The sequence below is a fragment of the Mytilus californianus genome, unplaced genomic scaffold, assembly GCF_021869535.1.
Source record: "Mytilus californianus isolate M0D057914Y unplaced genomic scaffold, xbMytCali1.0.p SCAF_14, whole genome shotgun sequence".
Classification (NCBI taxonomy): Eukaryota; Metazoa; Mollusca; class Bivalvia; order Mytilida; family Mytilidae; genus Mytilus; species Mytilus californianus.
In genome coordinates, this window is record NW_026262626.1 from 834591 (window position 1) to 847929 (window position 13339).

The 13339-nt window shown below is 33.8% G+C and overlaps 2 protein-coding genes across 2 annotated transcripts in view; both read left to right on the forward strand.

The window, feature by feature from the left end:
* LOC127723975 (actin, muscle-like) overlaps nt 1-5769 on the forward strand; it is a 264308-nt gene extending 258539 nt beyond the window's left edge. The window contains exons 2-4 of the mRNA XM_052230684.1: nt 3292-3528; nt 3850-3988; nt 5050-5769. Coding sequence (XP_052086644.1) covers nt 3292-3528; nt 3850-3988; nt 5050-5306 — 633 coding nt within the window. The 3' untranslated portion in view covers nt 5307-5769. The remainder of the gene's footprint in view (nt 1-3291; nt 3529-3849; nt 3989-5049) is intronic.
* LOC127723979 (keratin-associated protein 5-4-like) overlaps nt 1-13339 on the forward strand; it is a 273781-nt gene that overhangs the window by 182120 nt on the left and 78322 nt on the right. The gene's annotated exons all lie outside the window — the stretch shown is intronic.

Sequence of the window (13339 nt, forward strand, 5' to 3'; positions counted from 1 at the left end):
TTTGAAAAATTATCACCAAGTTGCTTTAATTTCCCTTCACAAGGTTTCATAGTACGCACTTTTTTTGTGTACAAAGTAATTGCATGGATGATACATTATCATAATTTTAAGATATCGTTGTACTCTAATCGAGGTATAAAGAACCATATGAATAACCTTTATTTAAATGAAAGAAATTTGCAATTGTCAAAAACATTTTTTATATCCAAAGATTTTAATAGCAGGGTATTTAAAAATCAACGTGAAAACCAATTACAAACTATTTAATTTAATTTGGAACACAGCATTTTATTTCAAAATAGCCAGTGGCAATTTTTGTTGTTTTAAATATCATGATTACGATACAATGAAATCTTACCCTTGTGGTCATTCATGCGTAGTTACTTAGTACACGGGGAAAGTATGTACTATGAAAATTAGAAGGCAAATATAAGCAATTTGATTGGACGAGAAGTTGTAAGTATGTGCTAAAATTGGATAGTCTATGGAAAGGTATATACTATGAAATTTCTTATTTCATTTGCATACGTCGTTGAATTTTTAAATGTCTTAAATCTGTTATTCATATTTGTTGTTTATTTTCTTTTTTGGGTGTTTTTTTTTGGGGGGGGGGGGATGAGCCGGGGAAGGTTGCGATTCTCCCCACTTTCAAAATGGGGGATGGAGGAGGCAAAACATATTTATTTGTTTGGGTTTGTTTGTTTGTACGTATGTATGTTTTTTTTTCTTGGTGTGGAGGGGTTTACATAAATGCAGGGGCGTAGGAGCCGGGAAAGGGGACCATAACCGCATTACACACTTGTAAAAGTGAGAGGCAAAACTATAATACCCTCCTCTTTGGCAATTTATTTTGTTATTAGAATATAAAGTGGGTACGAAAGAGGACATTATCTTATTTCTAGACTAGTAGACTATTATGACAGAAAATATAGATTAAAACGTTGTTTTTTTTGCTTGTCACTTTAAGAAGTCCCCCCTTTCTCAACTTTTCGTTCTACTCCTACTTCACTGATATGTATCAAAGGAATAAGCAATAATTTTACTCGCGTACAGCTAATAGAATGGAGAAGCGCTAGTGTTAACGCAAAATCCCTGATTTATTAAAGACTAAATATCTCAAACATCGTGGTATAAACCGGTATGCAAATTTTGTGTGTTCAATCTTTTTAATTATGCATTCGTCTTAAATGCAAAATGTATTACTTTCTAATTAAAAAAGTGCTACAACATGCGCAAGTCAGATACAAAGTTAACAAAAGTAACAAAATAAACGGGATGGTAACAACCAGCCGTATATTTTCTGTACTTGTAGTCAGGTCAAGGTCCTCGGCTATCATCTCGGACTTGACCCGACTACTCGTGCAGAAAAACTATACGGTAACGGTTGTTACCAGCCAGTTTTTTTTTGTTACCTTTGTTCTGTATATAATACGTATTGAATACAATTTTGCAAATCGTAGATAAAAATAGATTACAGGTAAGAAGAAATTGTCAATCAAAACAAATGGGAAATAACTCCAGTTTAAAAATAGGTATTACCTTCAAACATGTCAAAGTAAGTAGATTTTTAATACTTATGTCCAACAAGACAGTCCATTTGCTCTTATATGGAAAGTTTAAAAATGTAGCGATGATGGTAGTCAGAATTCAGAGTAAGCAATGCATGTTTGCTATCAATTGGACATTAATTCCGAGTAGACTGGCATAACTTATATATATAAATTAAGTTGTGATGCATACATATTTAAGGACACAAATATAATAAGCAATAATTACTTAATACGTTTATTATGCTTCATAATTAAATTAAGATATAATTTGATTTCTCTCACATAATTTCAATCATTTGATGTTTCTATTAAAAACTACTTTTAGCTTTTACATGTTTTAATTGAAAAGAAATAATTTACTTCGTAAACATGGTAAAGGCCTGATATACATGTGTAGTTAAGAAATTATACATTTTTTTTATTACCAAACAAAACAACATGGCAAAATTGGCGAGTAAAGTAAGTTGAGTTCTAGTAAGAGTAAAAGGAAAGAGTGCTGAAAAAATACCTGAAAGATGATTTATTTCGATCAGTGGTTTCAATTTTACCAAGAAGCAGACTGAATGTCTCCTTGACCATTCTACACACATGTTTAATAATTTCTACATTCGATCGAGTCCTCACTATGAAGTTCTTAAATGAGAGTATTGAATGAACTTTTCTGTCTCCTTCTTAGGAACCAGCTTCTTGTCCCCTTTCTCCTCACTCTTCTACGAGTTCTCATCCACCTTCTGAAAATGGTAGAACACAGAATACACTAAACTCCGAAACAGTTGTGGCATAATGTTGCGATTCTTTACCCGTGTTTCTGGGGAAAGGGAAGTATGACCGGAACGATAACGCTCTATATATATATGGAGTTTGGGATTACACATCGAAAGTGCAATGCAGCCATTCTTATTGGAGCCAGTTTTCTTTTTGTAAACATATTGAACTACTTTTTCTTTGACCAAGTTTTGGATGAAACACTTTGATAGTGACAACAGACCAATGTTTATTATATCTGTAGTTTTGGAATTAAAAAAGTATGCCTTTCCACGTAATTGACGAAGACATTCCTGCAGTTGTCATTGACAACGGATCCGGAATGGTTAAATCAGGTTTTTTCTGGAAATGATGCACCTAAAGTAGTTTTTCCCGCCATAACTGGTCGCCCTAAATATCAGGTTAGATGGATATTACATGAAAATTTATTTCTAAACTTTTTTTAAGAAAAAAAGATTTGTAATAACATTAACTTTACCAATTTTACTGCACAAGCTGCGCATTCGCCAATAAATGTCTCTTCGGTGATGACAGAGGCCGAAATATTAGAAAATACAACTATCCACCAAAGTTCATTTGAAGTGGATGTAAGCAATTATTGTCAACCGTACGGCCTTCAGCAATGAGAAAACCCATACCGTATAGTCTGCTATAAAATGCCCCCAACATGAAAAATATGAAACAATTCAATTGAGAAAACTATCGGCCAATTTATAACAAAACAATTTACGAAAAAACAAATATGACAGACATGAATCAACGACAACCACTGAACAACGGGCTCCTGGCTTAGGACAGGCACATATAGAATGTGGCTCTTATTAAAAAAAAATATGACTTTTATTAGATGGCCGGAGTATTTATGCTATCGCATCTTTCTTAAGAACATATCCGATACGTTGTAAAGAAATTTTCGATAGTATCCGAAATAAAATATACAAATACCTGCTAAAATATTTTTTTTCTTTTTTTGCAGGGTGTCATGGTAGGGATAGCAAAAGATAATTACGTTGGAGATGAAGCCCAGACAAAACGTGGAATGTTAACCATAAACTATCCTATAGAACAAGGAATAGTTACTAATTGGGACGACATGGAGACAATATGGCATCATACATTTTATACTGAACTTAGAGTGGCTCCAGAGGAACACCCTGTTATGATGACAGATGCACCTCTTAATCCCAAAGCTAACAGGGAACGTATGATTCAGGTTTGAGAAATCATTCAGCTTTTGTTTCAACTTTAGCTTTTCAACCAATCTGAAATGAATTAAATTATATTATAAATTACATTATTTTCTGTTTTAATACTGGCTTCTTTTTTATTCTAACAGACAATAGGATTATGTAGTATATATCACATTTCTTTATACAAGAAACGGTCGCGAAATACTCCGCATACAATCTTACATACATGTATATGCTAAACAATTCTATTGGGTACTATTATTCGACGAGATTTCTCAAATTATGAAAACACTATACGCAAATGTAAGTTTCATTCAGATTAGTTTATGCAAACTTTTTTTCAGAGTATGTTCGAAACATTCAACAGTCCTGCCTTTTCCGTCCAAATACAGGCAGTTTTATCCCAAATTGCCTCTGGAACGACAACTGGAATAGTTATCGATGTCGGTGATGCAGTATCACATGTTGTACCTATATGGACAGGTAATTGAAAGATTTTATTTCTATCCGACATGGAACCATATAAAAACAATAACATGTATTTATGTCTTCCTAATAAACGTGCTTAATATATATAAATAAGAAGATGTGGTATGAGTGCCAATGAGACAACTATCCATCCAAGTCACAATATGCATGAAATATTTGCCATTGGATGTTTGGCAAACAATATTCAAACGATCAACTTTCTGATTAGTATAAGCATTTTGATAAAAATGGTGCTGTAAAAAGACTTTATGTGAAGGATACAGACTACTTAATCACTGCATGTATTAGGGAATTCCAAAAGTAGATTTATTTAGCAATTTCAAAAGGAAAATATATGCTATAATGTCAAATTAAAAATAATGCTAATTTAAGGAAAAAAAAAATACTATACTACATGTAGTACATGTATGACTCTTTTGTTTCAAACATTAATAAACGCGTAATTGTGAAATACTATTTCGCTATTAGCAGTCAGTTTGGTTCAATTTTGTCGAAATAAGCTCAAAAGCATCGCTAATGTATTACTGGCTTGCAAGTCAATAATTCAACTCATTTAAATCCATATTCATTTGCCCATCACTTTAACTCTTAGCTGGAGATGGGATACGCATGTTCAGTTATTAAAAAGAAAAGAATTTCAACATTCGAAAGTGAAACTAGGAGTCACCGGGAAGATCCATTTCTTTGACTGATTCTGCACTCACAAAAAAAACCCCAACTTTTTATACAAGTAAAACGATGATTATATTATAAACGTTTCAAATATGTTTTGAATCAATGACATGAATTCAAACAGAACTAGAACAATTGTCGTTATACGATTGCACGTGCTTGTCTGTGTATTTATGTTTATATGTATGTTCATATCTAATCGTATGATCACCGACAGCCTTTGGAGGCCATCTTGATGGTTAATTAGATGGTATCTAGTCTAAAATACATACTAAATTCTGATCTATTTTAACAACTTCCTGTACTGAATATTATGTCTTTGGGACTTTATTTGATTTGATTATACAAAATTGAAATGGATACTATCATTTACATTTTTTCAGGACATGCACTACCACAAGCCACCAAACGTCTTGATATCGCAGGACGAGATTTAACCGCTTATTTACAACATATCTTCCACGATAGAGGTTATAACTTTGTCATGTTTGTCACAACGGCTGATAATGAAATTGTCAGGGACATTAAGGAAAAGCTTTGTTTTACGGCTCTTGATTTCGAACAGGAACTTGAAGCATCAGCCAAATCATCCTATTTAGAGAAATCCTATGAATTACCAGTGAGATGGGACTATGATTAACGTTGGTAACGAGCGTTTCTGGTGTCCAGAATGAATGTTCAGGCCATCATTTATAGGTATGAATCACAAAATTCCTTTCGTTACAATAACATTCGTATATTGTAATAAAAATACCTATGGAGACGACGACGATGATTATGATGAAAGTTTGAAAGTGTGTGCATATATTTATATATAATATAAACACGTCTAAACATGTGACAACTTTATGAAAGACCGCTCAACGCCGTCCAAAAGAAAAAAAGACATCTTTCGTCAAAGTTTTCACGGTTCCTATTGAAGGGATCGATTTAATACTTGATCTGCAGCTTGATAATTTTTTGTTGTAGCGAGTATGCAATTTAGACATCGGCCGTGTATCAATTTCCTATTTGTCGATAGTTCGAAATTTTACTACACTCATTGTACAAGGAAATTTTTCGTCAAAGTTTTCTTAGCTCTTATTAAAGGGAATGATTTAATACTTGGGTCTGCAGCTTAATGATGTTGAGTTGTAGCGAGTAAGCATTTATTTACATCAGGCCGTGTAGCTACTTCCTGCTTGTCGATAGACCAAAATTTTACAACACTCATTCTACAAGGAAAAGTTTTGTCATAGTTTTCTTTTTTCAGCGAAAAGGGAGAGTTAGCATGCTCCAGTATACATGTTACTTTAACCCATGCATTGCATGCAGCGACGCAGGTCCAAAGCCGACATTGGTCTAGTGTACACGGAAATAAGTACTAAGTGAATTGATAATTACTTGCATGTTTCCTAATAGTGAATTTCAACCTTGTAAACCATGAAAGGAAAATTCCTTGTTTCTTTCTCTTATATCGCTCAACATTTCAATTTTTCACAATTAATCATATTTTATAGATATGGAATCTTGTGGTGTCCATGAAATGGTTTATAACTCTATAATGATGTCTGAAATTGACAACAAACGAGATTTCTACAAAAACATCGTCCTGTCCGGAGGGTCTACAATGTTTCCTGGTAAATCATTTTGTTTTGTCAAGATTATTTGTTTTTATGCTTTGAATCGTTTAAATTGGTTTTACTTTTTAAATGTTTGGTCTTGAGGGTACCCGATAAGAGTGGCTGAAACGGGGATTGGTCATTTCTCAGATCTAGCTTTTTTTGTAATTTGTTCACACTACCCCTTTTTCCTTCTTTTTTCCATATCCCATCTTTTTTTTAGCACTTATATCCCACATCCCCACGTTTTACCATTTAAATCCTACATCCTAAAAGCATGTCATTCCTCTCTGGTGATGATCCTAGACACACATACCATGTTAACGGAAATAAGTATCTTACGGCTTTTCATAGAAAACAAAATAAAACATTTTTATTCCAACGTAACTTTCTTGCGGTAGTGTTGTCTTAAACATACATATACATGAAAATGGTTCAGGTCATCGGCAAATGCGGAGACTGTTATTCAAATGACAGGAAATTTTCAATGTAGATTGAATTATGAAAATTATGAAAAAAGTGTAGGATCTACTTCAAAAGACGTATTTACACTTGTATGCAAATTTGTCCGCCATTACTTAAAATCACACAAGTTCCCATACAATTTGACATCACAATTTAAAGAAAATGACGTAGATAAAAATAATTGATTGTTACTTGACGTCAGAAGGTTATTCGGAGATAGATCTAAAGGTTATTTGGAGACAAAATTCAGCTAAATACCAAAAGTGTAAATACGTTTATAGGACTATTTACAACCAAAGTACATTCAATAACAAAAAGATGCGTAGAGGTCAACATATACATGTAGGGTTTTCGTTTACATGATATGTCAATCTCTAATATAACAATAAGAAGATATGGTATGATTACCAATGAGACAACTCTCCACCAGAGACCATATGACTTAGGAGTTAACAACTGTAAGTCACCGCACGGCCTTTTACATTGAACAAAACTCATACGGCTTAGCAAGCTATCAAGAGCCCCAAAATGACAAATGTAAAACAGTTCAAACGAATGAACTTACGGCTAAATTGAGTTGAAACAAGACGAGTGTTGTGAATACTATACAATTTAGAGAGACGACCATAAATCTGCAATTTAATCCGAAATTTCCTAGAATGGACAAATATTAAACATTTTAAAAGATATTATTTATGTATGAAGTTCTCGACTTAAAACGACACATTACCTTATTAGTTATAGCTAAAGACAGCAAACTATTATATACATAGCAAGTTTTAGAATAATAAAAATATAATTAAAGCTCAAGCAGGCTTGAAAGTTTGGTTCTGGGGCAGCAAGAGATGGCATTATTCACATGAGCTACAGGTACAATTTCTGCAAAACACCAGGTAGAAATAAATTTTGGAACTGGCCAAAAATTGATAGACTCCTAGCCTCATTTCACAATGAGTTCCATAGTCTTGCTGCCTCATAACTAAAGCTTTCTCTTATCACATATGTGAGATAATTTTTTAATAAATCTTGTGCAGATGTACTTGGGCCATATTTTTCAAGTTTAATAATAAGATCATGAGGTAGACAGTCAAACACTTTGACCTTTCGGTGTCCGTTTAGATAATTAAAAAGTTTCATTAAAATTCAATGGGGAGTGTGGATACATAACAGTATAGTTCGGACAAAAAAATCGTAGAAATCTCACGGTAGGTATAGTGTCCAGCTAAGATCGTGTTTTTTTGAGTGCATCGGTCCACTTTTTTCGAGTGTAGACAGGTTTTTCGAATGATATTACATGCGATCAGATCGATTTACTGCTATTACGCAAATATAATAGTTGTACTCGTGACTGTTCGTCTTATTCTGATTACTATACATGTTTTGAGCACAAACGACGCACAATTCCCATGTAGTTCACTCATAATTCAGTGTTTTATATTGTCCGTGTTTTTTCGAGAGCAACATCTAAAACGTCTGAGTTTTTCAACAAATTGTCCGGGTTTTTTGAAGAAAATGTAAATAAGAAAAAAGACAATCTTGGGCTCAAAAACTGATTTTTTCTAGTTTGTAACTGTAATTTAACGAAGGACAATAGTATTTATTCTTAATAAGTCACAAAAACATATTTTTATGTTGATAAAATTTAACCCTTTTCAGTTTAATGATAACTTTCTGTTTTGAAAACATATTACCATAACCTTGCAGGAATACGATATATAAAAAATCACTGGGTCCTTTTTAAAACGGTCTAGTCTCAGGTTAGGATGAAGTTTGGCGCCTGTTAAAACGTTTAAACTCGCTGCATTTTTATGCACTTGTCCAAAGTCAGGAGCCTGTTGTTCAGTCGTTGTCGCTTGTTGGTGTGGTTCATAGGTGTTTCTCCTTTCTCGTTTTTTATATAGATTAGACAGTTGGTTTTCCTGTTTGAATTGTTTTACACTAGTCATTTTGGGACCCTTTATAGCTTGCTGTTCGATGTGAGCCAAGGCTCCGTGTTGAAGGCCGTACTTTTAATTGTTAACTTTTTATACATTGTGACTTGGATGGAGAGTTGTCTCACTGGCACTCATACCACATCTTATTTATATTGTTGTTGGTTGATGTCTGTCATATTTGTTTATCTTTATTTTTTTTGGTTATAAATAAGGCCGTTAGTCTTCTCAATTAAATTGTTTCATAATTTTCATGTCGGGGCCTTTTATAGCAGACTATACGGTATGGGTTTTTCTCATTGTTGAAGGCCGACTCATAATCTTTCAAATCATTTCATTTTTACCGTCAATATTATTTTATGATTAATATATATTTCATAGTGACAAAAAACATAAGAGCAAGAAATCTATAAGGAAATGCAGTAAAAAAATCAGAAATCAGAAAAAAGTCAATATAAACCAAAATATTCTACAAAAAGCCACCCTCCCTCCCCCGCTCCAAAAAAAAAAAAAAATAAAAAATAAAAAAACAATAACATATGAATTGAATGGAATGAAAACAACACTTTATAAATTTCATGCGTCTGAAGCGTTTTTCTGGATTTGTTTTCATCCAGAACGCTCAAAGCCGAATATTGGAAAGCCAAGGATTGTGAGAACCGAAACATTTGAAGAGCTATATGACCAAAAGGACCTAAAGGGTAGCCAAATCCATCTAAGGTCAACTTTGCCTGATAGAGCTGAAATCTAAGTTTCTTTATAATTTTTAAATTTATAAACGGACAATTTTAAATGATTGATTGTTGGTTGCTTAACGTCCAGTGGCAAATATTTCATACATGTTCAAGACGAGCATCAATTAACAATAAATCCAATATGTAGGTCATGTAACAGACGACGTTCGGGATGAAGGTCAGGAAATTCAGACTGCCACTAAAATAAATGGTATATTGGATATGGACAGAAATTTTGCCTTGCAACAGGCAACCTACGGACCACTCAAAGAGCTGTTGCAAGGGTTCTCAACGTGCAGTGAACGTGGCACGCCCATTCTTACCGGACGTGGCTGTGTACTTGAACATCCCGCACAGCTAAACGGACGCCCCACTTTGGCAAGGGTTTCACTACCGGTCGGAAGAGGACCTAAATGACCATATTTCTATTTCCCAGTCCCCCTTGGAGGTAAATAATTTTAGAAAGGTTTGTTATAAATCATGTCAAAACCGAAGTACTGACTACTGAACTGATGATAAACTCGGGGACTTATCCAATGTATTTAATAAACAACGAAATAAATAATCTGTAAGTTTTAATACGATCCTTTTGAAAATAATAATAAAAAAAAATATGTTTATAATATGCGTACACCTCACTAATATAATTCTTTTAATTTCTGATGGAAATGAAGTTATGATGGTTTTTTATTTCTATGTGACCAAATACAGCATACGCTTGATCAGACTCCTCTTCGCAGTAGAAGCATTTGAACAATTTTCTTGATTTCCATTTCTAGAACGATAAAACATATTCTCATCAAGACAAACAGTAAAGGAAACAGGATGTATTTTTTTGTTTAAAAAAAACCCACATTTACCCGCTTTACACACTATGTGTATGTATGTCTGAGCTCACATAAAGATTGTTTACATCACGAAATATTTACTGTATGAAATACAGTATCGGTACACAAACATGCAGATATCTGAATACAAATGAATGATGCTTTCTTATGAAATGTACGTGTTAATATAGTCCGAGATTACTCTGACGTCCAACGGCTGTTTTACAGACAAGCTGGGGCCGTGGGACGTCAGAGCTCGTCCCATATCAAAAAGTGGATAGTTGCCCGTCCAAAATAGATGCGCTGCTTCGTCGCTTCTGGTGCCAACGGACGGCCTTGGAATTATATAAATCGGGTATCAATTTGTTCATTTTTCATTTATCTCTTCATTTATGTAAGTTTCACCTACCTGCCACCCTTTATTTTCTCATATTTAGACAGTTTTCACAGTGACCCACCGATTCTGGCATTTTGACTTTCATTTTGAAAGATTGTCATGTGATCACGAGAAAAAAGTAAGGCTCAATGGACTATGGGAAACGATGTATGCATATGACCCTAGGTCAATATGAATATATAATCTAACACCTCGCTCATTTACGATGCAAGCAATGTAAATATCCGAGAGCTTCCGAATGTTATCGTGGTTGGCACTAAATGCTTAATACCGATCTCCTGTAAAGGAGGTGAAAAATCGTGGTTGGCTACTAAATGTTAAATATCGATCTCCTATAAAGGAGGTGAAAAAAGTATAAATATTTGCATATTTGAGTCTCGAGGTCGCAAAATCTCTCGAAACTTGACGTCCATTTCAAAATAAAAGTAAAAATGTCTGAATCGATGGGTCACTGTGAAAACTGTCTAAATATGAGAAAATAAAGGGTGGCAGGTTGGTTAAACTTACATAAATGAAGAGATAAATGAAAAATGAACAAATTGATACCCGATTTATATAATTCCAAGGCCGTCCGTTGGCACCAGAAGCGACGAAGCAGCGCATCTATTTTGGACGTGCAAATATCCACTTTTTTTATATGGGACGAGCTCTGACGTCCCACGGCCCCAGCTCGTCTGGAACACAGCCGTTGGACGTCAGAGTAATCTCTGACTAGTGTTAATACAGCATTATCAAACTGGTTTAATGCATTGTTTCGTGCTTGAAAAGTACTTTATTTGAACCTTTTCATTGTTTATTTAAACGTAAATGCACTGACATATTACAAAATTTTGTTTTCTTCACTCGATAAAACAAGGACGCACTCGAAAAAACACAGACTGCTCTCGAAAAAACACGGACATATAACAATGAGTTAACTCTCAAAAATGTCCTTTTCAAAGCAAAAACAAAATTTCTTGTAAAGTGTCTGTATATCTAAGTATATATAGATTCCATGTATGCATTTCCGTTGACATTTGCATTTGTATGTGTATAAAAATGTTTTCAATATACATTTTAAAATACAGCATTGTAAGGCTAAATTAAACGCTTTTAAAACAAAATAATGTTGGGTTGATAATTTATTTTTATCACAAACACTAATTTACCTTATATGATATTAAATATAAGGTTCTAGCATCTTCTTTTTTTTTTTTACGTCTTTCCAGAAAAGAAGTCTGTTTGTTTACATTTTTTTATCAAATCCACTCGAAAAAAAGTGGTCACACTCGAAAAAAACCGATCAAATCACTCGAAAAAACACGATATTAGCCGGACACTATACTTACCGTGAATCTAATATTAAAGTTGTATAGGGAGGTAGATCATTGCACCTAGATCTCAAATATATAAAATTTATCTTCTTTTTTTTTATCAAAAAGTAGACATAAAACACTATAAGTCTGATACGATGAATCGAAGTGATGGTGATTGTATTTTCGGGAAATGAATAATCTGAGAATCAAAATTCTCCACAAGTTTTCTTTTTCAATTTATCAAGATACACATTTTTCATATAGACATGTATCAAAGTTACAATTATCAATGAATATCAGAGTAGTCCAACTCGACGGTATGGATATGATAGACCGTTTCATTTTGCCGATAAGTACGAGAATCGAGTATTTTCGTGATCGATTGAGACCTTCCTGGAATTTCTGAGATAAAAGAAATACGTAAAAGCACTGTTATCAAGACCCTTATGGGTAGTCAAGGTCGTTAAAAACCCCCATCATCATCTGTTGTCTTTGAGTTGTGAACTATTTCTTAATCAACAATCAAAGTGTGTGTGGCGCTATTTCGCTTTCGTAATTTCTAATCCATATACTAATTTGTTTACTTTTCTGTCTTATCGATCTATTAATAACGTAATGCCGTAGAAATTAACATAACAAAATTACCGAACTCCAAGGAAAATTCAAAACGGAAATTCCCTTATCAAATGGCAAAATCAAAAGCTCAAACACATACCATTAACTTTATTACGAAACATTTGAATAAATTCAATCAATATCATTATTTCGAAATATTCTGAAGTGCAAAAAAGGCTTAATTAGGTACTATTAATCTCGTATATATCTATGTGTAAAATGGAAAGGGTATTCCCGATGATTTTCCCCAAGTTTTATAATGTTAAGTATGTCGCCTGAATGATTTATTTGACGAAGCAAAACGTTTTAAAAGAGATGTTATGTCTTTTGATGATAAACAGAAATTAGTGTTTTATTCACAGATATTTATATGATTCGTAGCTGTGCCAAAACCTGTTATCTTATTTTAATTAGAAAGAGAAATGTTTAATAATAGACGATTTTTTTTTTGTGAAATATGAATATAAACCCGCTGGGCCGGATTTTTAACGTGCTAGTTCACAAGGTATCAGTTCGCAGGAAGACTTGTCACTTTAACCAGACACAGCATTATGACTCCTTAAAAGACGACCAGCCTTAAAAACGCGTGCTTGGCGGAGAAACAGCAAATACCAATTTTCAAGTCTTAAGTGTGACACGGTCAGGGTACGAACCCACGACCTCCCGCACTCGAGGCGGACACGCTACAACGAGACCACCGAGGCGGTATCTGAAATCGATATTGTTGCACAATACTTCTAAATCACTTGAGGATCACAATAGAAAAATAAATTTCATTTGTGTTATTACTACTTTTTTCTGTGTGTGT